This window comes from Linepithema humile, chromosome 6 (genome assembly GCF_040581485.1).
Source record: "Linepithema humile isolate Giens D197 chromosome 6, Lhum_UNIL_v1.0, whole genome shotgun sequence".
In the NCBI taxonomy this organism is placed as follows: Eukaryota; Metazoa; Arthropoda; class Insecta; order Hymenoptera; family Formicidae; genus Linepithema; species Linepithema humile.
Window position 1 is genome coordinate 11,790,743 of NC_090133.1, and position 26,813 is coordinate 11,817,555.

Below are 26,813 nucleotides of genomic sequence, written 5' to 3' on the forward strand. Positions count from 1 at the left end.
CCTGATAATACTAGATCCATTAAACGTTGAAAAGTAGCAGGTGCATTTTTTAATCCAAAAGGCATTCTATCGAATTCATAATGTCCAAAAGGAGTGGTGAAAGCAGTTTTATGGCCATCTGCAGGATCCATTTTTATTTGATGAAATCCGGAAGCTAAATCACATACGGAGAAGTATTGCACTCCTCCTAATTGATCAAGAATATCGACAATATTCGGTAATGGATAAGCATCTCCGATTGTTTTATCGTTTAAAGCTCGAAAATCTAAAACCATTCTCCAGCGTTTATTTCCTTTCGAGTCTTCCTTTTTGGGTACTATCCATATGGGTGTATTATACGGTGATTGCGAAGGTTTAACTATACCTCCTGTCAGCAGTTCTTCTACTTGTTTATTTATCTCTTCCTTATGAGATTGCGGAAATCTATATTGCCTCGTGTTTATCGGTCGATCATCCGTTGTTGAAATTTGATGTTGTAATATTTGAGTGGCAGTTAAATTTTCTCCAGGTATGTGAAATCGGTCTTGACTCTGTGTAATAAGCCTTATTATGCCTTCTTTTTCTCGTGCGTTTAAGTGTTCCAAACGTAGTAGGTCGACGATTTCTGTAAGACGATCCTTTCCAGATTTTTCTGTTACTACTAGACACTTGCTACGGACTGGAGTGTTAACAGCGTCTTGACTTAGATTTTCACGCGGAGTTAACTTCTCCATGCAATCTTTTACTAATTTTTTCACATTTTCATGTTTATGTTTAGATTTCCTCTTTCGCATAAATTTATCTATCATTTCCTGAGTCTTAATTTTTGATAACGCCAAAATTTTCGAAGATGGTTTATTTTTACTCTTAATACTGTCATTAGTCGTTATTTTTTTATTAAAATGTTGGATTTTATCCAGTAGCTCTTCAATTGTTACATATGTATCCTGATTTTCTTTTCCATTATTTTTCGAGAGTGATCCAACCTTTGGAAATTTTATATTTTTTAGGGAGGATAGAAAACTTCTCCCTTTTAAATTTTTAAAAGAAGATTGTGTCGAATTGCGTAGCGAGGTTTGGTAACTTCCCTCCTTGCAACCGACGGGGTCTGGAGAGGTTTGGTAACTTCCCTCTCCGGGAATGATTTGATGATTCGGAAAAGTACAGAAACTTCTCCCTTCAAAGGATATAGAATTACTCATTTCTTTTAACGAGGTTTGACGGCTTTCCTCCTCGTTTTTAGAATTGTTCAATAATTTTGGAGGGACTTGACAACTTCCCTCTCTACCTTCAGGATCATTCTTATTTTCAACGTTATTTTTAATTTTATCTTTATCTTCAATTTTATCTTTATTTTTAATTTCCCTTTTAATTTTATTATTTGACACGTCATCATTTTTGTTTACTTTGATCTTAGTTTTATTTTTACTACCATCTTCGAATTTTTCATTATTATTAATAATGTTAACGTTATTAATGTCTCTATCGTCGAGTTCATCGTTGTTAAATTCATTTTGCGTCTTAAGAGTTTCGTCGCTTTCAGGTTGTATCGTCGTCTCTTGCGTTTTCCTTAAACTATCCTGGTTAAGATCAATTTTATGGTCGTCGAGCAGTTCACTCAGGGGCCTGAGTCGAAGGGTAGGCACTCGAATTTCAACTTCTTCGTCCAAAGTGCTTATGACATTCAAATAAGCTTTTCCCGACACGTTTTCCACGATAGTATCTCCCAAATATATTCCGTGCGCTAATTTGATTTTTGGTAAATAACCTACTTTTATTTCTGGATTTTTTATTCTCACGTAAAACAAGGATTCTGATCTGGGTGATGCTACGATAGTTTCTGGAGAAGAAAATGTCACGCAGTTTCCAAAAACGTTTAGTCGTTCGTGTGCGTAATCGATAGTTGAAGCTGTTTGTTTAAAGAAATCGTTTCCTAATATTCCTGATTGCGTAATCGGAAAGTCATCGGCTACTATGTGGAATTTTACTGACTCGCCGAAAAGAGTAAGAGCGATTTCTCCGAGTGTATAAACGGGGTAATTATTTATACCATTTAACTGTAAAACGTTATTATAATTAATATTTAAATTTTGAGGCACAAAATTTTCCTTAATTATGTTAGGACCGGAACCTGTGTCTAGCATAAAAGTTATGGGCAAAATTATTTCGTTAATTTTTATTTGGACAGTAGGTACGCGACTCTGTTTGTTAAGATTTACAGTTACGGGCCGAATTTCCGAAGGGTCACTTTTTACGCATTTTTCTGTGAGGTCGACGGGCGTAAGGTCTGGTCGGACCCCTGCGGTACGCCCGATTTCGAGGGGCCGTTTCCATTTCCCGTGTTTCCTTCTCTTTTACGATTATTACTTGCAATGCGCAATTGACAATTTTCAATTAGGTGCCCGTTTTCTTTACAATAACGGCAAAACGTTCCGTCAGTAGAATTTGCTGGTTGATTAGAATTTGAACGGCAGTTTTTAGCTGTATGGCCCAAGTTATTACAAATTTGACAGATAATTCTGGTTTGATTATTAAGATTTGTTTGCTCGTTTTGTTTTTTCCAACAATTATTGGCAGAATGGCCCGGTCGGTCGCACCACTGGCAAATTATGGAGATCTTATTGTTAAAATTACTTGTTTGGTTATTAGAATTATTTAAGCGGCAATTTTTTGCATTATGACCCGGTTTAAAACATAATTGACATTTTATGGTATTTTCCTGCACCATATTTATTGATCGTTGAGCTTGAGGATCACGTAATCGACACTTTTCTGCACTATGTCCGCGTTTTTTACAAATCTGGCAAATTAGGATTTCAGTGCCTAAATTATTTTGTTTAAAAGAGTCTGCCATTTGCATAAGTTTCCTACAATTAGCTGCTGAGTGGCCAATTTTAAAGCAAATTTGACAAATTCTGGAACGATTTTCCTGTACATTATTTCGGTCGGAGTTAGCAGGTCCATGTCGTAAATCTGTAATAGCACGAAGCTCTCTTTCTATGCGTAGGGCATCTGTTACAGTCGCCTGTACGTCTAAGTTTCGAGCAATCCTCTGCTCGATTTCGGGTTTTAGGCCTCGGATGAAACATTTACACATGTCTTTTTCTAAAGATGCTCGCACGTCGTGATCTGTTAACGCGTGTTCTGAACTACGATAGGCTTCTCGTATCTGTTTTCCTAAGAGTTTTACACGATTAGCATAAGTGACGAGATCCTCGTCATTCTTTTGATATACGTTTCCTAATTCTCCCTGTAACTGATACACATTTTTAGATCCGCCGTAAATTTGTTTTAGATATTTAGTTAACTGAGCTACTGTTTCGAAATCTTGATCTCTTATTGTTCGTCGCGCCTCGCCTACTATTCGCGTTCGTAAAATTTTAGTAAATTGAGGCTCTGCTTCATGGGGCAACATAGACTTTGCCTCTTCGCATCCTTCGATAAAATAATTTAATGGGATATTTTTTCCGTCGAAAAGTGGAACGGCTTCGACCGCGTATTTTAGGGTAGCAAACGGATTACCTTGCGCCATATTTTTCACTCTTTTACTGTCACTTGGACTTAGTTTAAAACTTAAGTGTTCGTTCTCACCACACGGTCTAATAGTCTCGTCACCAGAATCGTCGGAACCGTACTCGGGAGCACTAGGTTCCACTAAAAACGCTACAATTTCAGGTTTGTTAGCGTTGAATTTAATTCGTTTAGGGACGCGAGCGGAGGAGGCTGCTGGAGTGGATGTGTGAAGTGTATCTAATGTATCTGATTTAGTTTTCTTTTTGTTTTTTATTGCGGCATTAAATTGTTCTTCTAATTTATCTTTATCGGAGTTAGACCTCGTTGTCATTCCTACCTCTCAAAAATTGCACTTTTCATCCCGGACGAGCCCCCAATTTTTATTCTTTCTATCAAGTCTGTTACGTCCTGATAGATGTAGAATTTTTTCGTTGGGCTCGGCGATCGACGTAAACGGGCCTGATCGCACGAGCCGAGCGGCACGTTTAGGACTTGCGACAGGTCAGCGACTGGAAGAGTCGTTTTTACTCCGTCAACAAGTCAACCGCTCGTGGTTCCCTTTTTGGGTCAAGGAATTGAATCCCTATTACCCGGGGCGGAACCTTTGTGCGCAATTTGAGAGGGAAGGTGTGAGGGGGTGACAAACGAGGAGGGTGTAATTAAATAAAAAAAAAAGAACAAGTTCAATTTACTAAAGACAACATTTTAATTTGATTAAATTTATAATTAGGATACAAAAACTTAATTCTTAATCGCATATGTTAATAATTTTATTTGTGTATTCTTTACAATAATGTGTGTGTGTGTGTGTGTGTGTGTGTGTGTGTGTGTGTGTGTGTGTGTGTGTGTGTGTGTGTGTGTGTGTGTGTGTGTGTGTGTGTTTCATTTTTCCGGAGGGAGGACAGAAGAAATAATAAAATAAAAAGGAATAAACTGACTTACTCGTTGCAGGATAGTTTCGGATCGGGTTGACTATGTTCGGTGGTTCTGAGCAGGCGCCCCGTTGAGGGAAGGTGTTATATGAGCGTCGGATCCCTTTTTTGTAAACGTGTGGGCACCCTGCTGCGGGATGGTGTCGTCAGGGTGATGGGCCCTCTACTTGAGATGCACCACTTGGTCGCAACAAAGTATTAACTGGTTTTACTCTTTGATTCGCGCCCCCGAACTACTCGAAAAACTGTTTGAGCTAAACGGAATAACTGCGCAAAACTGCTTAAAAACTGTGTGTGATTGTGTCCGGAGCCACCAGAACACGGGTTTTTATACTTTTTCTTTGGGGTAGATCCCTTTGGAAAATCTTAGGTTTTTGGAGCGGGGATCGAATAGGAATTAGTCTTGCGAGAAAATTTTTAATGTGGGGGAGGATGGCGTCATTTTTAGCTAATAGGATTGGGTTTAGATGATTAGGTTACTTGAAATGAGATAGGAAGAAAGAGGCCCTAACGAATAAGGAATAGCGTCGTTTCGGGTCCATATATGATGGGGGTAGGTTTTTGAGGTGGCGTAACCCGGTTGGTGTTAATTAGTATAGGTGGGGTGCATCTCAGTGTCTTAAGATCTGGGTGGGCGTAGTCTTTAGACCATACGATGGAATTATGGGTGGTCTATAGAAGTGCTTGTCCCGATTCTCGGCTTTCGGATTGGGTGGTTAAGAATCGGTATATAAGTTCGCAAAGCCTTGGGTCACTGATCTAATAAATTTGACAGTTTACGACTGTCGCGTGCCCTTGGTGTCGCGTGGAGAGTGCGACTAATGCATCTCGGTTTCCCAGACCTACTAAACACGTGCGCCGTATCAGGTGTCGCGCCTTCTCGGCATGCGACTGCGGTCATTCCCCGATCGTTACTCGGTAAAACCCTATCTACTAGCTAGAGTTCCCGTAGGTGGAATCCAAGAGTATGACTAGTTGGTGCCAGTTTTTTCTTTTTATCTCTTACTCTAACCGTCTGGAGTCGGTTAAGGACTCCAGCTACCGCGAAGTTTTGACTTTTACGGTTTTTCTGGCGACGATAGGCACGCTGAGCGGCCAAGGTATTTTGAAATATCCATGCTATTTTTCTCCGTGAGAAGATTCGAGCTCCTGGTGTCTCATGAGAAAAACAGCTCTGGCATTATAATATTTCTTAAGAGTTTTGTTGATTCCGCGTTTACTAGGTCTGGTATTTAATGAAAAGAAAAGAATCGTGTAGTCTGATCAGGACGTAACAATACATAAAATAGAATTGTTAGATTACAGAAATAAAATTAAAATCTTCTATATTTTCCAGATACTCTACTACCATTTATCCATTGCACGGTCATCGATTCGGGTATGTATAAGTGTTCTTTATTATTAATTTAATTTATATTATTAATTAAACAATTTTTTGTGATGGTCTCATAAACCACTTCTCTTCGAAAGATCGTCTCTTTTGGTATCACAAAATTAGTTATACGTAAATAAAAAAATTACTTCTTTTTATAGATATCTTTCAAAAATCTTTGTTCATCTATGGATTCTTCGTAAAATACGCATACAAAACTAAAATAACTCTTATCATAAACATTTGTTTCCTTTTTTTGTAAGGATTTGTTGGCAAGTAAAGAATAAATACATATCAGCAACATTAAACAACTCTTCGATCTTACATAAAATATAACTCATACGAATACATAAAATACAATTATTAGGTTACAGAAATTAAATTAAAAGCAGTCTTTTTTACTTTTTAGATGTCCCTGGTAACTGCTGTCCTATCGGAGGATCATCATTTTAAGGATATAAGTATTTTTTATAATTAATAAAAGATTTCGTTACAAGATGATTCTAGAAGTCATTGCTTCTTCGAAAGATCATTGTCTCTTTTGATGAGTATTACAAAATTAGTTATATGCAAACTGCAAAATAACTTTCTTTTTATAGATATTTTTCAAAATTCTTTGTTCATCTGGACTCTTCGCATGGTAAGTACATGAAACTATCATATAATATGACTATGACTCATAGCAAAATAACATTTTTTTTCTTTTTATGTAAGGATGTGTTAATAAGTAAAGAATAAACGTGTCAGCAACTTTAAACATGCAACCCTTCTTAATACATAAAATAAAGCAATTAGATTACAGACATTAAATTAAAAGTAATCTTTTTTATTTTTCAGATTTCTGGTAGTTATTCTCCCATGGAAAAATCGTTTCGAAAAAATATAAATTTATAGTAATAAAACTTTTTTGTGATAATTGTTCTTTTGAAGAAGCATCTTATCTAATAAGTATCCTCGTAAAATATTTGTTTTTAACAATTTTTTTGGTAACAATTTTTATGTATTAAGCGAATCACATTAAACCAGAATAAACTAAAATAAAAATTAACTTTTTCTTTGTACATCTTAATCACTGCATTTTTGCATTATTGCACAAACTAATCTTTTTTTATCTTAACTAAAATATTTGAATTCAGAAAACATATTTTTATATTATATATCTGTAAATTTAAATAAACTTAAAACATTAAGTATATATGCTCACTTTGTATAAAATATTATCATAATATCAATGTAATCATTTCACATTATGCTTATCCTCAAATGTTATAGTTTTAATTAAATAAATAAAATATTTAAACTTTTCATAAGTCTCCGCATGTCGTATGATTTAATTTTCTTTGATTGTGAAGCCACGATCTTATTTGTGGTGCTGTACGATTTTGTAAACTTTTGTGTGTTTTAATCGCTGCTAATATTTTTTGCGTTGAAGACAAATGTGATGATTTAATGTATTTTCCAAATAATTTCGTTACTATTTCTTGTTCCTCATTGCTCCAACGTCGCCGTTTTGTCTTTCCATATGGAGATGCTGAAAATATATAAATATTTATTATTTCAAACACACAGCATTACATTTTATATAAAAAAAACCTGTTAATAAACTTACTACTACGTTTACGTTTGATTGTAATATTATTGTTATCATAACTTGATTCTGAATCAGTGACATATGGTTCAAATAATTCTATTCCATATGAATCGTTCGAATTTAAGTCAGATTTCGTATTACATAGAGCATTTTCTTCGTCATTTTCATTTTCTTCCTCTTTATCAGTATCACTCTCTTCGTCTTCATTTGCATTAGGATCTTCTTGTACTTTCTCTAACAACTGTGACATCCGTAAAATATCTCTACTAATTATTGGTTGTCTATAGTATTCTTTATGAATATTTTGTGCATGTCCCATATAATTAGCAAGATCTTCGACTTCATCACCTTGTAAGTTCAATAAGATACATTTAGTTGCAATATGTTTACGTAACTTAGTACCACGTAAACTAGTGGGTATCTTTGCGTCACATTCATGAGAGAATTCGCGTAATAACTGACAGGCTCTGAGAAATTTAAATCTATGTACATTCCTCCCGGGTAGTGCGAATAGATAAGGATTTCGGGGATGTATCTTAGCATATCTTCGATTTTCAATAAGAAGTAGTATGCACTGTGTCAAATCAGAATTAAGAAGAACAGGTACATCTCTATTTTTCTTTCCTCGCGTCACAAAACGTACATACTTTTTTGCAATTTTTTTATTATTATTTGATAAGGACTTAAATAATTCATTATTTGTTTTCTCACATTGATTGCTTGACGATTATTAAACTCTTCTACTAATATGCGTTCAGTCTCGCCTGCACGGCGTCGATTAAAGACTAAAACTGCAGTTAATGTTGTTTTTGCTAAGGTAAGCCATATATCGTGCGAAAACTTTTTTTTTAATTTTTCATAACATGTTTGTCTTAATTTTTTAAGGTAATTGTATAATTTTGAGATATCTTCCGTTGTTGGAAGAATAATCTTTTTTTGTCGTTTTTGTTTGGATTGTGTTTCCAAGGCAGTACGAGCAACACTTGCGGCATAATCCTCTACAAACAATTTTAATAAATCTTCTACCATTTCTTTTTTAGAATTATCACATTTCTTTATATACTCAGTAATTAAAGTTTTTCCAACTTGCTTCAATAATGTTCCGAGATTAGTCGCATTAGATGGAGTTTTATACATATTTGTTCGATTATCAAAGCCTGCAACTTTATTTACTGCTTTTATGATATCATCATAATATTTCGGACTATATAATGAAGCAAAATCATCAATATTGGAATTTATTACTTTAAGTGCAAATAAAAACCGGCCAAGTAACCTTAATCGACTTCGAATCATGTCATGTTGATGCTGAAGTTTATATTTATTACATAACTTATTTGCATATTTTATAAGAAGTTCATCATATCGTATGAGACGTGTTATATGATCTTCTCTTAATACAGGAAATACTACTTTTGTTAACGTTTGATTTGCTGCTTCATGAATTCTACCAGTGATTAAGCGTCCTAAGACATTAACTGATTTATTTTTCTTTGTAGAATGTCCAACACAATAACGATAATGATGTCGAATAGTGGCTTTTGAAAAGAATCCCTTGCAGTTTATACATGCTTGAAAATCTTTTGCATTTCTTGATACTTTTTGACTAGGCCGTCTACATACTATAAGTTCTCCATCATTTAACTCGGTATTAGTATTAAATAAAAAATTACCATTTCTTCTAATTGTATCAATAATTCGTTTACGTTCGATACTATTTTTTGGCAGATCAAGAAATTTTTGTACATCTTCTTCATCTTTATGTATCCTTTGCAAATGACGGTGAATCTTACTTTGAAAAGTTTTACAATATAGACAAAAATTTTTTTTGCCCGCTCCAGAACGACCTAAAGAAGATGCAACGAACATGCCAGCATCATTACAAGAACCTGGTTGTACATTTAATGATTCAATATTATGTGATAAATTTGACTTATCGGGTGAAACATCATTGCTTTTTTCTTTATTTATGTTTGTGTCATTGTAAGATATTTTACTATTGTTATTATCATATAAAATCTCGAACGTAGTGTCTAATTGGGATAGTTCATATGTAGGATCAATCTTTGAACTACTAGAAATATCTTTTATATTCATATCAAGAATTCTAGATTCATTTGAAATATTTTGTAAGGAAGACATTTTATCATTTAAGGATTCACAATTTATTTCAGAATTAAAGTTATCATCATTTTGTGAAAGTGAAGAATTATTACAAAGTAAGTCATTACTTTTTCTACGCTGACAAATTTTAAGTGAAGTTTTATTTTTTATAATATTAAACGAAGCCTTATCCAATGTTATATCAGAAATAATGCGACATTTTTTAGGTTGAGATGTACTATTATCAGTTTGAAGTATAGTAGAAAATTTATCATTATTTCTGTTATCTTTCAAAGAAGTAGCTGCATGTACTTGTTCAGTAGATATATCAAAGCTTGTATCATTATATGCGTTTAATAACACATCATTTATTATTGGTAATTGAGAATCACACGAATCATTCATATTTTTATCAAAATGTGCGGATGCAGTATTTTGAAAATTAACCTGATGATCTTCAAAAGATATATTTTCTTTTTCTTTTTGATCATGCAATTTTCCAGTAGAAAAATTGTTAAAATATTTGTTATATCCAAAATTTCTTACATTATATGAATTATTTTGCTTTAATATATTAGTGGTAAATTGATTTATAAATGATTGAGATTTTTCATTATCGAGTTCTTCATCAAAATGTACATGCGTATTTGTCAAACACATGTGTTTTGTATTTATTTTTGATATATCTGATATTTTTTTTAAGTTTTCATCATTAGGTGTTATTTCAGGAACTGTTATAGACAAATTATTATTAATATCCTCTATGCGACGAATTAATACTCGAGGCCTATTATCATTCAAATTTTTTTGCACAGTTTCCAGAAGCTTAGCATTATTTATAAAATAAAATATAATTTGACAGAAAACTTTTAAAAACTTTATAAAAAGAACAATATAAAAAAGCGATTTTTTTTCTTAAAAAAAAACAAAATGTTTAAAATTCAAAAAGTATATTATAATTAACAGAAAAAAAATGATTATATATAAAGATTTAAAAAAAGGGAAGAAGAAAGGAATTATTGACCGAAACAGCAATACTTGTACAGAATTACAATATCAATTCAAAAATTAACGCTTTTGTAAAAAAATTATATTAAACATAAAAAAAAATTCTTTATTAAAAAACTTTATTAAAAAATTTATTATTAAAGCGTTTTAATATATAAAATATTATTTTATTAAGCAAATTAGTTTTTTATGTTAAAAACAAAAATTAAAGAAAATAATGATTTATTTTTTATGATTTTAATGGAAATAACATTTTTTCGCTTTTAATAATAGAAAATCAGAAGAGTTTTTTGATTTTTTATTATTAAAAATTTTAAGATTTTTTTCTGTTTTTCTTGAGAACACAAAATCAATCTTTTTTAATATTGTCCTTCCTTTGCCTTGTGCATTAATTAACATTTTTTTTAAATTCTAGAAATCAGATTATAAAATTTATGGAAGAATAATAAACTACTTACTGTTGCAAGCTATTAAAAGATTTTTATTCTTTGATTTATTGTGCATCCTGGAATACACTCGTTTATTTTTATTAATAATTGATTGTTTCTGTATTACAATGTACTTTCCTGATTGCTTTACTAATGCGTACATTTTTTTCAATTTTTAGCACAATCAATCTGTAATTTAAAATATATACATTTATTAGCGATATAGCAGTTACTCAGATTTGTCAGTGATCATTTTTTATATACATTTCTATACATTTGATATGTTAAACTAATATTGTAGATCTTATAATATAAAAAATTCTTATGATTTGGAAGGTATAAAATGCTTGTCATTTACATTGTATATACAAAATACACATATTGTCATATATTCAGGATGCGTAAAAGATTATATGTGCAGATTTATGAAAATTTATGGAAAAATAGATTGTGTGTATTTCAGAGAATATAAATTTAATGTTGTCACTTTTCAATTATTCATTTAAAAGCATACAAAGAAGTTTAAGATTCAATTATTTAAATTAAAAGGCTTTTATGTAATAAATATAAAAAAACATAATTATTTTAGAAATTAAATTCTTTAATAATATACAGTTTTTGATAAGACTAAATATTTGATAAGATAATGATATCTATTAACATGGTTTTCTGCACTGTGATGCATATTTGTTTTTATTTTCAACAAAAAGTTTTCAATATTTCTGTTTAATAAATTGAATGGTAAATTTAAGATATATATTATAAGATATAATTTAAGATGTATATAACAATTAAAAGAAATTAAAGAATAAATATTTTATTAAGGATACAAAAAAACGAAAATAATTATACAAGCAATTAATTAAAGAAAATTATAATAAAACATATGTACTTAATGATTCATTAGAATGTTTGTTTCTTCTACTTTGAGGATATTTGTCCATTGATGGTACCTATATATTAATATATTAATTCTAAGCAGAGAAACCTCTTTTATATCCATTAGCGACATAGTTAGCTGGATCATTTGTATTGATGACATTTGCACCATTTACTCATACATCTTATACATGACTACATTATATTACATACATGAAGTATTGCATATCCTATAATACAAAAGTTTTTATAATTAAAGAGATATAAACGTATAAAATTATGTACATTGTGTATGTAGAATACATATGAGATAATGTGCATTTTGCATATATTACAGAATGCGCAAAGGAATACATACAGATTTAAGCTACAAAATTTAAAAAATTAATTTGTGTATTTTAGAAAATGTTAATTTAATTTTTAATGTTATTATACTTAAAGATTGATACATATTTTTTCCAAAAATTTACGTTCCTTAACAAAATATTTATTGTTCAATCTTTTTAGGTTAATTTCTTTTTAGGTTAAAATCTGAAGGCAATCAAACGATACGTTAAAAAATGTTTGATAATATATGTTATTATATTGAAGAAGATATCTTATAACTTACCTTTGGACAAATAGTTTTAGATATGAAGCGTGTTCACAATTTAAAGATAATAGAAACCATACCTTTTCTTCGCCGCAATTTTCTATACCTTATGGCTTCTACACATAGAACCGTACGACAAGAAATAATAAATAACCAATGAGCTTACACATGCTAAATGAAAATATGGCTTGTGGTCCCGTTAATAGCAAAAAATTGGCGCCATAAAATTACTCATGTTATTGTATCAAAAATTTCACTAAACATAATTATAAATATAAATATAATAATGCACAACGCGCGCACACATCACGAATGTTAATCATTTTAGTTTTCTATAAAATAACACAAGCCATTTTTATGACGCCAAATTTTTGTTATTGCCGGGACCATTTGTACAATGTACATTTATATGTCAAATTAACGCTTAAATTTCTAGAGATCATTGAGAGTTTGTATCAATAAGATTTGTTTTATTAAATTTTCTATGAGAAAATGAAAAATTTTTAAAGCGTCAAATTTTTTACTGTATCAATAATCAATAGTGTAACGTGTAACGAATTTTTCAATTAGAACTGTCAGTATAAATCATTAAAATCTACGTTTAACGCCAGCATCCATAAAAATTGATTTTATTCAATAATGAAACATTATTAATATGATAAAAAGCTAAATTAATAAATTTTTTCTGAAATAGCACGTGCAATTTTTATGGCGCCAAATTTTTGTTATTGACAGGACCGTTTGTATAATATATATTTACGTCAGATTAACAGGTCTATATAGTTGCCCCCTCCCCCCCAACGCAAATCGTGAAAACATTTATACATTCGGATTGTACATCGTTTGTACATGAATGTACTATGATTTTTATCGTTTGTACATTTTTCGTTAATTTAAAAAAAAATTACAGTTTTCGTAACTGTGCCAATGATAGTTAGCCCCCCCTATGTCGCAATTACATCACGTAAACTATAATTTATGAATTTATCGTGCTTAATCGTTTGTACGTCGTTTGTACATTATTAATAATCGTTTAAATTTATAATTCCAACATTTTGTTTTTGTTTAAAACGCAAAATAAATAATTTTTATTTGAATATGACGGGTACGGAACACGGAGCGCATGCGTGTGCGTGCGTATGCGCGCTTTTGCGTGCATATGCGTGTGTGTGCGTGCGTGTGTGTGCGTGCGTGTGTGTGCTGCATGGCCGCGTAGGTGCGTATGCGAGTGAGTGTGGGTGTGTACGTGCGTGTGTATACACAACCACACAGCATATACCCACACACACATACGCACACACACATACGCACACACCTACTCACACACACAGCATCATACACATTAGTCCGGCATTATATCACGGCTATGTCATCACAGCATAGCAAAAGTTATAGACTTTTAAAATATCAATAGACGAAAAACTATTAATTTTTAAGCTTCGTTCCCATTGAGACTTTCGATCAGGATCAATATTATCGAGTATAGAAAATCATAAAGACTGTCAAAATTTCTTAGAATCTTTTAACATTGAAGAAATTGTCGATAATAATAATAATCAAATCAGTGATTAAAAATTAAGTAAAGAGAAAAAAAATGTAAAGAAAAAATGTGGTTATTATTACAAATCTGAACCAGATATTCGTCATCGTAACAATCGTATTAAAGATATTAAAAAATTAATGCTTTTAAAAAATGGTAATAACGTCAATCAACCGACTTTAATTGATAAACAACCCTATTTTGCAAGAAATACTTCCCAGCGAGAAATGACTCGTCGTATTGTTGTCGAATCGACATCAATACGATGTAATATCGATGATTTCGACGTCAATTAGACATCGATTTGACGTCGATTAATAGGTCATTTCTCGCTGGGTTGTCCATTCGATTCTATAATACAAATATTATTCACAGCGGCTATGGATAAATCACAATATTTTACATCAATAGAATCAAATGCCAACAAGACAATGCAATTTATTCTTAATTTTATTAAAAGGGAGTCTTGTGCGAATATTTACAAAGAAAAATGTAAACTTCTACAACAATTATTTAGCTCAAAAATTCAAGCTAGTTTTCAAAGGCCAAATATTTCGTTTTCCATTGATTTGTGGAATAATCCAGCTGTTATCTGGAGAACATGTTTTCCATCAAGTGCCTTAGATACATATTATTGTTCAATATGAGATACTTATTTGACAAAGATTTTGATTGGCTAGCGATAATTATTTGTTTCGTAAAGCACGAACTAAAAAACATTGTGAGGAATTCTATCTTTTCAAAATTGATTCAAATAATTTTTAATTATAATTAAGAGATTTCTATGAAAGGACCTCGCACAAACATTATGAAAAGTGGCCATTAGTTAAATTCGCCGAAATTGCAATATGTTTTATTGATCCTGATCGAAAGTTTCAATGGAAACAAAGCTTAAAAATTAATAGTTTTTCATCTAGAGATATTTTAAAAGTCTTTAACTTTTACTATGCTGTCATGACATAGCCGTGATATAATGCCGGACTAAAGCCCCTTACACAATGCCAGGCAACAGGCAATAGGAATAGAGAATAATGTAGGAAAGAAAAAGAGAGAAATAGCTTTTCTCTCTTTCTCTTGTATGTTATTTCCTGTTCTTATTGCCTGTTGCCTGGCATTGTGTAAGGGGCTTAATAGGTATGCTGTGTGTGAGTGTGTGTGTGAGTGGGTGCGCGTATGGTGTGTGAGTATATGCTGTGTGTTGTGTACACACACGCACGTACACACCCACACTTACTCGCATACACACCTACACGGCCATGCAGCACACACACGCACGCACACACACGTATATGTACGTACAAGCGCGCATATGCACGCAAACGCATGCGCACCCGCTCCGTGCTCCGTACCCGCCATATTCAAATAAAAATGATTTATTTTGCGTTTTAAACAAAAACAAAATGTTGGAATTATAAATTTAACCGATTATTGATAATGTACAAACGACGTATAAACAATTAAGCACGATAAATTCATAAATTATAGTTTACGTGACGTAATTGCGACATAGAGGGGGCTAACTATCATTGGCACAGTTACGAAAACTTTGTAATTTTTTTTTAAATTAATGAAAAATGTACAAATGATAAAAATCATAGTACATTCATGTACAAACAATGTACAATCCGAATGTATAAATGTTTTTAAAATTTGCGTTAGGAGGGGGGGGGGGCAACTATATAAACCTCAGATTAACGGTTAAATTTTCAAAATATCATTGAAAGTTTATATTAATAAGTTTTCTCTTGTCTAACATTTCATGATAATAACGTAAGAAATTTTTATAATGTCAAATTGTTGATACTATCAATAATATAACGAGTTTTTTAATTAGGGCTGCCAATATATAAATGTGTTTAACGATAGCATCCATAAAAATTAATTTTATTCAATAATGAAACACTATTAATATAATAAAAAAGCTAAATTAATGAATTTTTCTGAAATAGCACGTGCAATTTTTATGGCGCCAAATTTTTGTTATTGACGGGACCGTTTATATAATATATATTTACGTCAGATTAATGGTTAAATTTCCAAAATATCATTGAAAGTTTATATTAATAAGTTTTCTCTTGTCTAATATTCGATGATAATAACATGAGAAATTTTTGAACCAATAAATTTTTAATAATTTTAATAGTGTATTTTTATCTAGATTGCCAGCATAAATCAAATTTATTGCGCCTTTAATATTTACGCCTTAATTGCGTTTAGCATTAGCATCCATAAAAATCAATTTTGTTAAATAATAAAACATTAATGTTTTAATAACGTGATAAAAGATTAAAGTAGTGAAATTTTTTCTATCAATTAGCATGAGCAATTTTTATGGCGCCAAATTTTTGTTATTGGTGGGACCGTTTATAATGCATATTTACGTCAAATTAACGCACCTAAATTTTCAGAATACCATTGAAAAGTATCAATAAAATTGTCTTGTCTAATTTTCGATAATAATATTAGTACGATAAATTTTTAGAATATCGAATTTTGACGGTATCAATAGTGTAGCGAGTTTTTCAATTAGGACTGTCAGTATAAATTGTTTTAAATCTGCGTTTAACATCAACATCTATAAAAAATGATTTTATTAAATAATAAATTACTCTGTTTGAATATAATAAGCTAAATTAATAAATTTTTTCTGAAATAGCACGTGCAATTTTTATGGCGCCAAATTTCTGTTATTGACGGTACCATTTGTATAATATATTTTTACATCATGTTAACAGTTAAATTTCCAAAATATCATTGAAAGTTTATATTAATAAGTTTTCTCTTATCTAATATTCGATGATAATAACATGAGAAGTTTTTAAACCAGTAAGTTTTTGCTAATATCAATAATGTAACGGCGGTTTTCAATCAAGATTGCCAGCATAAATAATCTTAAAATTGTGTCTGGCGCTAGCATCCATGAAACACAATTTTTTTAAATAATAAAACATCAATATTTTAATAATATGCTAAAAGGCTAAAATAGATTTTCTACGAAATAACAAAAGCAATTTTTATGGCGCCAAATTTTTGTTATTAGCGGGACCGTTTGTATATTTACGTCAGATTAACGTCTAAATTTCCACAGGATAAATCGCTTATTAATGGAATATGATTGGCTCTTACTTCTAGAACTAATAAATAAATATTAAGGTTCAGCGGAAAATTTAGTGACGTTGCTAAACTGAATGTGACCATTGCTACATTTTATGGCTTCTGCATACAGAAACATTCATCGTGCGAAAATATTAAATGCAGTTTTTTTAGAGTTCAAAGATTTTAAAGTTTAAGATAATAATCTCTATAAAACAATTTTTGTATAGCAATAATATTTCAGATTTATTTTACTAATTTAAAGCATAATATATGTATGGTCCCGAAAATATCCATATAATTACAGCATGTGTCCCGAAAATATACATATTACATTATGGTTATTATAAAATTTAAATATTCGAAAAAAAAATCTGTTTTATACACTAAGGACAACTCGAAAGGTTACATATATGAACATTTAATCTGATAATATCATATTATTGATAAAAATAGGATAAATTTTTAGTTTTTATTACATTTTACTTTTTTCATGGATAAAGTGTATAATACCAGGTCGGACCTGGAAATATACATTATATTGAAAAAAGATCCAGGTCCGACCTGGCAATAGCCAAAGGTCCTGGAACTATACAGTATATTATCTGAAAAGTCCTTGCAACATCCCTTAGACATATATATATATATATATATATATATATATATATATATATATACGTAGTATATATTCACTAAACTTACATTCACTAAATTTATTAACAAAACAAACATTTATATTTCCTACATATACATAATTTTTGTCATTTTTCAAAGAACTAGTTATTCTTAAAGATGCATGTATTATGTTACCTTGTTTATGCCATAAGTTAAGAATATTATGTTACCTTGTTTACGCAATAATTAATGATGACTTAAATATTAGTATCTATAGTCTTTTTTTTACTGTAAATAAGCAAACTCTTCCTGCAATATAATTTAAAACAATAATATTGAATCCTATTTTCACTATACTATACATATACATAATATTACATACGTAAAACTAACTTATTTGTAAAAATTATATACATATATATATATATATATATATATATATATATATATATATATATATATATATATATATATATATATATAATTGTGCTATAAATATATACCAATATAGCACAAAAATTAATATAAAATATATAAATAAAAATTGTAGTAGCGGTGTTCTACTAACCAACATCTCTCAAACATAACCTTATTTATGATATATATAGAAAGATGACCTGCATATGATATAATAATTTTAGATTTTAATAATTATCTGTCAATTTAATAGTTCCTGACGCCTTATATTATCGCTTATGCGCCTTTTTCCGTTTTTTAAGGGAGAATCATAGCACAAAACTCACACTTCACTGTCTGCGTTAATCTCAATGTTCACCGATCTACGACACTAGAATTTGATTCGAGTTGTCGATTCGAGAAAGGTTAGGTAATCAAAAAGCGGTAATCTTATACAGTGATGGGAGAAAGTTCCGTAACGGTCAAATATCTTGGAAATTAATGATTATGGAAGAAAATGTTTAATACAAAAGTTTTAATATATTAAGTGGTCTATTATATGGTTATATTGAAATGACCTTCATGTGACCTTGAAGGACACCGCAAAGGTCAACTTTGAAATCTTAAATGGAAACTCCTATTTTCTATTACATATTCTTAAAGCTGGTGTCAAGACGTTTCCGAAACACTATAATGAAGTTATTTTTTATTAAATACTTTTCGAGTTATGAGGCTTGAAAGTTACAGCATTTTGACATAAAATACAAAATATCTTGTAAAACATTCAATTTTCAGGAATCTTACCTTAATACTTTTATGCATAAAATAATGAGACGAATCAATTGATATAAAGAAAACACATTGTTGCTTTTAAAAAAAATATGCAGCTGCATGTTGCAAATTACATATTTTTTCTTCTGAAAGATTTCTAAAAATTGAATGTTTTACAAGATATTTTGTATTTTATGTCAAAATGCTGTAACTTTCAAGCCTCATAACTCGAAAAGTACTTAATAAAAAATAATTTTATTATATTGTTTCGGAAACGTCTTAACACCAGCTTTAAGAATATGTAATAGAAAATAGGAGATTCTATTTAAAATTTCAAAGTTGACCTTCGCGGTGTCTTTCAAGGTCACATGAAGGTCATTTCAATATAACCATATAATAGACCATTTGATATACTAAAACTTTTGTATTGAACATTTTCTTCCATAATCATTATTTTCCAAGATATTTGACCGTTACGGAACTTTCTTCCATCACTGTATATACTGGCTTCTCGAACCAAGAACTCGATGACCAAGTTCTAGTATCGTCATATAATAGAAATAAATATTTTCTCTATATATACTTGTACTTTGCTCTTAACAAATGGACGGATTAAAATTATATTTGTATGTTATATGTGTGTTTACGCATGCACACAAAATTAAATTTGTTCTCTGTTCAAATTAAGCAAAAAAATGTCTTACTAAAAAATATTTATGTAAGAAATCTTTTGCTAAATTTGAAGAAACAGCAATTTTAATGTACGTATATTTTTTGTGCTAGAAATATCTTTAGGAAATCCTACGAATAACTATTTATTATCGATCTGTATCATTCGAATCATTTTGATCAAAATGGGATGTCCTGCGGAGATCGTACATAAGATATCCACAGGACATGCTACACGGGATATCCTCAGGTAATCCTACGGATAACGTTTTGTTCTGGATCAAACTGGGACTATTTCGATCAAATTGGGATGTCCTGGGGAGATCTTTGCTATGTGGGTAATTATATTGTTAAGGCACATTTTTTCATAATGTTACTACAATTCAAATACTTCCCAAACAACACGCAAATCTTAAAGACATCTGAAAGATATCCAAAAAACGTCAGAAAAAACGATGTCTTTTAGACATCTTTTATGTAAAATATAATATATTTATAAGTAAACAAAATGGTAAGTTAAATATTCTTATTTTTAAAACAATTCAAAATTTTTCTTATGGAAAATGAGTTAACCAATTTACAATTTTGAATATTAAATGCAATTGATCAATATTTTCTGACTTAAGACGCGGTCAAAAAATTCTTATACATTAATGGCCTTTACACGTCAAAAAGTTTTGTTGTATCCGTGAGGCGTAAGCAAATCGATTAATGCATTACTGCTCACTGTATAATGCATATAATGGCCTTGAGAGCGCCGTGAAGCAAAAAAGTTTGGAAACCACTTTTTTATGAGATATAAATTAAGTAAATACCATACTAATGTTAATGTATAATTAATAAATAAGAATAGCAATAGCAGATTAAAATTAGGTTTTTATAGTACACTGTCTGATAATAAGAATTATTACATAGAATGATCGAAACATTTAATGTTATTGTACAAAAATAAAGATTTTTTTAAATTTTTTTATGGCCAAAATAAATTTTGTTTAGAATTACTGCGAACCAACTAAGCTTCTTGCGTAAATAATTGTACATTTGAAATTTATTACTTTATAATAAATAATTATTTTATTGCAACATATTATAGAAGTGTCTTATTCGTAACGTCAGCGGAAATCATTCCTCGTGCTTTTATTTTGTTTGTACACTTTACACTACATGATAATTAGCTATGGCAACTAAATTTCTGGTAATTCGACGCACAATGAAACCACTTCAAATATCAAATTTAAATATAAATAAACTAAATGAACTTTTCGTCATCAATAAATTTAGTAGCTAGTAAATCTACCAGCAGCCTTCAAGCTCTTATTATTATTTTGATTTGTTTTTAATGCTCAATAATCATAGCACTTTTCAAGGTATCGAAATTAATCATTTCTATAAATTCCGTAAAAACAAGACACCTTTAAAACTCTTTATAATTTTTACAAAATTCAGAATAAAGATACATTTCACTATGCACATATTTCAAAATACTTTATATATAAGTAATTCAAAATACCTTATATATAAGTTAAAAAAAGTTCTTTTATCTTTCGATTTTATTTCTGCGATATCTCAGTTTACGTTAGAATATTTCAATGCTATAATGGTATATATACTGGAAGCAATTGCTACATAACATTACCATTTTCTGTCAATTACTGTTTTAAGTTCTACAAATTGAATAAATTATTTATCTTTTTCTACAATCCTTTTCTAATTTTAGTTTATAAATAATACATAGTATAAGCGCAAGTTCTACGAATTGAATAAATTATTTATCTTTTTCTACAATCTTTTTCTAATTTTAGTTTATAAATAATACATAGTATAAGCGCCTTCAGACTATCTTATGTTTCTTCAATTTGCATTTTATATTTCAGCAAAATAACAAAGCCGTATATCAATGTAATTTACTATAATGCATGCATATCTTTCCTATTTATATCAATGGTAACTGATGCAATGTGTGTATCAATTTTAACTTTTTCGAACTTTTACTTATCGTATATTTTATAAGAATATCATTAAATATTTTGTGTATAAAAAAATTTATAAGCGATGGAAAACTTCTTAAATAAGTTCTTGCTGCACGCAACTCTGACATTTCATCGCAAATCTTTGAATTGTTGATTGTTTGACAATATGAGAAATAATTCTTTATAAGCAATAGTATTACATACATACATAATAACATGGTCATACAAGAAAAAATAACACTAAAAAAAGTGATTACCGTCATAAAGTTGAGTTTATTTGTTATATGGTTTTGGCCATTACCACATAATGTGAGTAAGCGCAAAGTGTTGTGTATGAAGTTGTATCAATATGTTTGTATATTATTGACTATAACCGTATTAGCATCGATGATATATGCTCTTATAAAGAATCTGGATGATCCTAATCTTGTCGTAAAATCATCACTGGGTTTGTTCCCTTGTAGTCATGTTATTTGGAATATTCTATGTCGTATAGCTATATATCAACGTCTACAAGTAAATATTACTAATATTACTTCTAAAAAATAAAATTTGTGCAGTCTCAATTGAAATGATACAGTGTTTTAATTTATTCCAGTGCGTTACTATCGAAATGGAGAATTTTTGCACGCTGATCAAGCCTTATGAAGAAGCCATTATTCAGAAAGAATATATTGATAAATGTGCTAATTTTTATGGTTTTTGCATAGCTTCATTTTATATGAGTGTTTTCGCGCTTTTTGTTGGACCCATTGTACTAGATGAACCACTTCCAGCATATGCTGAGTTTCCATTTGATGTATCTCATCAACCACTGAGAGCTATTACATATATACACCAAATAATAGTGGGTCTATATATAGCTGCGCATTTATCTGTCAATGCTTTTATGGCATTTTTGCTATGGTTAGCATCCGCAAGATTGAAATTGTTGATTGAAGAATTGCGAATAATCACAAACATCTATGATTTCATAAAATGCATCAAAAAGCATCAACAACTGCTCGAGTATGATATAATATTGTATGAAAATATACTATTATATTTTTAAATATCGGTTTGCTAAAAATATAAAAATTGTATGATATATATATTAATTACAATTATTTAAAACTAATATAAAACCGTATATATGTTATGGACAAAGTGATAAATGAAGCATTATGCATAATGTCCGAGACCAGTCGAGCAGAGTGATAAATATTTGTTAATTTATCGCTTTAACCAGACAATATAAATAAAAATAAATATAAATAAATATGTTAATGTAGGCTTGAGATGCTGATTTACATTAATATGCTTTATTAAGTAAGCTGTTGGAATACAAAAGGAACGTTCTTTTAATATATAAAGAAGCGATATTTTTAACCGTTATAAACTATATGGTACATATAGAAGGCAGGCCACATACGCGATGTGACACATGAAAATCACTAGATAATGCCAACCTTACTTTGAATATTTACTCTAACAAAATAAATATATAAATATATTTATTTATTTATTACTCTGCCCGACTGGTCTCGGACATTATGCATAATGCCTCATGTATCACTTTGTCCATAACATATACAAGGTGTCCCATTTAACTTGAGACAACTAAATATTTCGAAAAATAAGCATTGTACGAAAAAATGTCCCAAATAAACTTTTAATATTATCAAGGGGGACGTCTGCCTGTGTAAAAATTAATCCGCCCCCACCGCCCCTTGGGGATGGGGCGGGTGGCAACTTTGAAATTTCAAATGGGAATCCCCATTTTTTATTGCAGATTCGGATTTCTTGGAAAAAAATACGTAAGTTTTGTCGGAGACATTTTTTCGAATCGTGATAGATGGCGCTGTAATCAGTGAAAATTAGTTTTTGTCATTTTTTCTCACCATCGGGGTGCTTTATTTCGGTGAATCCCCTCGCCTCTCACTATTCAATTACAATAAATGCTCGAAATGATGACTTCCATTTCGATGCATTTATTAACTCGAACTTGGAATGCTTGTACACATGTAGAAAGTGTATCTGGCGTTATTTGTGCGCAAGCATATCTAATACGTTCCACCATGTTTTCTTGAGTATTTGGTACTTCTGTATACACTTTTTCTTTAAGGTAACATAAAATTATTTCAACTTTCAAAATTATTTCAAAATTATTTCAACTTTCTCCTCTAAAGATAAATAATCCATTATTTATTTGCTGAAATAAAAAACGCGTCCGTAAAAAAACAAGTAGCTAGCGTACGTATTACTGAAATTTACTTGACTTGAAATTTAAAGAATCCAGTTATTGAATAATTGTTCTGACTTAATTTCTTTTATTTATTTTGTTTCTCCTTTTCAGTATTTTCAGTATTTCAGAAATTTACTACATATGTAGATGCCTTATAGTTTTGGTACACTAGCTACTTGTTTTTTTACGGACGCGTTCTTTATTTCAGCAAATAAATAATGGATTATTTATCTTTAGAGGAGAAAGTTGAAATAATTTTGATTTATGGTGAGTTTGAAAAAAATATCGACGAAGCTGTTACTCTCTATGCTGACCGTTTCCCTGATAGGCCACGATCACGTGCTACTTTTTTTCGTTTGGTTAAACAATTTACTACCGAAGGAAATGTAACAGCTAAAAAAAAACCCGTAGAGCGACTGCCACAGGGGAGAACAATCAAATTGCTGTGCTAGCTGCAGTAGCTCATAACTCCCATGTCAGTCTTCGAGAGGTATCTCGTAATTCAGGAATTTCTCGTACTAGTGTTTCGAGAATCCTGAAGCATCACAAATTCCATCCCTATCATATCTCAATGCATCAGGAACTTCATGGCGATGATTTTAATAATCGAGTGGTGTTTTGCAATTGGGCACTCACACAAATACAAAGAGACTCACAATTCTTTTATCGAGTAATGTTCTCCGACGAATCAACTTTCATGAACCATGGCAATGTTAATCGTCACAACATGCATTACTGGAGTGTGGAAAACCCACACTGGTTACGTGAAGTTGAGCATCAGCGTTGGTCCGTTAACGTTTGGTGCGGAATCATAGGTGACAAACTAATCGGTCCCGTATTTATTGAAGGTACATTGAACGGAGAAAAATACCGTAACTTATTGCAAGATGAACTACCGATTCTGTTGGAAGATGTACCTCTCGAAGTGCGACAGAACATGTGGTTTCAGCATGATGGTTGTCCAGCACATTATTCAGCAATAGTACGAGAAGTGTTAAATCGTAATTACAATGATTGCTGGATCGGTAGAGGTGGTCCGGTAAATTGGCCTGCCAGATCGCCAGACCTTACGTCACCAGATTTCTTTTTGTGGGGTTACCTTAAAGAAAAAGTGTATACAGAAGTACCAAATACTCGAGAAAACATGGTGAAACGTATTAGATATGCTTGCGCACAAATAACGCCAGATACACTTTCTATATGTGTACAAGCATTCCAAGCTCGAGTTAATAAATGCATCGAAATGGAAGTCATCATTTCGAGCATTTATTGTAATTGAATAGTGACAGGCGAGGGGAACTCACCGAAATAAAGCACCCCGATGGTGAGAGAAAATGGCAAAAACTAATTTTCACTGATTACAGCGCCATCTATCACGATTCGAAAAAATGTCTCGGACAAAACTTACGTATTTTTTCCAAGGAATCCGAATCTGCAATAAAAAATGGGGGTTCCCATTTGAAATTTTAAAGTTGTGCCCCAAGGGGCGGTGGGGGCGGGTTAATTTTTACACAGGCAGACGTCCCCCTTGATAATATTAAAAGTTTATTTGGGACATTTTTTCATGCTTTTAACATTTACAATGCTTATTTTTCGAAATATTTAGTTGTCTCAAGTTAAATGGGACACCCTGTATATGTATATACACAGTGCGGTCTATAAATACCCGGACTGATTTTTTTACGACAATACTAGTGGCACGATTTATCAGCCAATACTTGAATCATGTTATGGTATTCCTTAGCGATCTCTGTGTGAAGTTTCAGCTTTGTATGATCAGTTGACGCGGAGAACAAGTGATTTGTGTAAACAGTGTTTTAGGTAGTGTGTCACAATTTGCAAAATGGATGTGTGTAAGGAACAACGTGTCGCGATAAAATGGATCGATTCCGCACGGAGAAAATTTTATATCAAAAATTACTATGTACAGTAGTAGTTGCAAACCATGAAGGAATTATAAAAATTTTTACTATGTTTTTCACATGTGAAACATAGTAAAAATTTTGAGTCCGCAGTTACTGCCGTACATAGTAATTTTAGATATAAAATTTTCTCCGTGCGAATCGACATTGGGCGACCACAGCGTTCATCGTCTTCTACCGATTCTCTGCTATCGCGAAAACGACCGTACCATTCAAACACTGCTGTACGTTTTAAAGAATCATTCCCATAAGCCTTTTGCAGCATTGACAAAGTTTCAGTCGCCGAAATACCGGCTTTAAAACAAAATTTTATTGCGACACGTTGTTCCTTACACACATTCATTTTGCAATTTGTGACACACTACCTATAACACTGTTTACACAAACCACTTGTTCTCCGCGTCAACTGATCATACAGAGCTAAAACTTCACAAAGAGGTCGCTAAGTGATACCATAACATGGTTTGAGTATTGGCTAATAAATCGCGCCACTAGTATTGTCGTAAAAAAATCAGTCCAGGTATTTATGGACCGCACTGTGTATATATAAAACTACCTCTAAATTACGTCTAAATTATAAAATAAAATTTTTCAGATATGCAGGAGAAGTAGCTTTTACAGTTCGTTCTTTCGCATTTGGAACTGTATTTTCTAGTACTGTATCCTTAATAGTATTCGGTCTTATTTTTATTACAGTAAGTGTAACTTTATATATAATTAATGATATCATATGCGTTAAATATATTATTTAAGGAAGACAACATCAAATATTTGTTGGAATAAAATTTTGATATTTTTAGTGTGCTTGACAAAACACATGTGTCAAACTTTACAAGCTAAATGCATATATAAAATATAATTAATAATGATATAACATAGGTCCTACTGTCAAATATTACAACAACATTATGTTGTTATAGTTAAATTCTTATTAACTATATAGGGTGTCCCATTTTATTTTAAACAGTCAAATATCTGGAAATTATGGGATTTTAGAAAAAAATGTTTCGTGCAAAGTTTTATGACTTCGAGGGGGACATAAGATGTTGCCATTGATTTAGCCTTGGATAGTCGTTTGAAGATCACGTGAAGATCACTTTCAATTTCTTAAATAGAAACCCCCATTGCATATTCTTGTAGCTTACCTCGAAAACTTTTCGAAACACTATGATAAAGTATCTTTTCATTAGTACTTCTCGAGTTATGAGGCTTGAAG

At 31.0% G+C, this 26,813-nt stretch overlaps 2 protein-coding genes, 1 long non-coding RNA gene and 1 pseudogene across 3 annotated transcripts in view; 2 read left to right on the plus strand and 2 right to left on the minus strand.

Annotated features, from left to right (window-relative positions):
* Nucleotides 1-6,095: 6,095 nt before the first annotated feature.
* LOC137000693 (uncharacterized) lies at nt 6,096-8,111 on the minus strand (the record flags this gene model as incomplete). Its single annotated transcript, XM_067358032.1, has 2 exons — nt 6,096-7,327; nt 7,406-8,111. Coding segments are annotated over 2 exons (933 nt in total), but the record flags the coding sequence as incomplete, so codon positions are not given.
* A 142-nt stretch (nt 8,112-8,253) lies between these two features.
* LOC137000346 (uncharacterized) lies at nt 8,254-15,469 on the minus strand. Its single transcript, XR_010890605.1, has 2 exons — nt 11,819-15,469; nt 8,254-11,115 (listed from the first exon to the last, which is right to left on the minus strand). It is a non-coding gene; the product is annotated as an uncharacterized lncRNA (long non-coding RNA).
* Nucleotides 15,470-20,394: 4,925 nt separating this feature from the next.
* Nucleotides 20,395-26,813, plus strand: part of LOC105678528 (odorant receptor 49b-like) — a 77,562-nt gene continuing 71,143 nt past the window's right edge. The window contains exons 1-3 of the mRNA XM_067358470.1: nt 20,395-21,967; nt 22,050-22,459; nt 26,193-26,292. Of these exons, the coding sequence (XP_067214571.1) occupies nt 21,668-21,967; nt 22,050-22,459; nt 26,193-26,292 (810 nt within the window). The 5' untranslated portion in view covers nt 20,395-21,667. The remainder of the gene's footprint in view (nt 21,968-22,049; nt 22,460-26,192; nt 26,293-26,813) is intronic.
* Nucleotides 23,548-26,166, plus strand: LOC137000882 (uncharacterized; annotated as a pseudogene).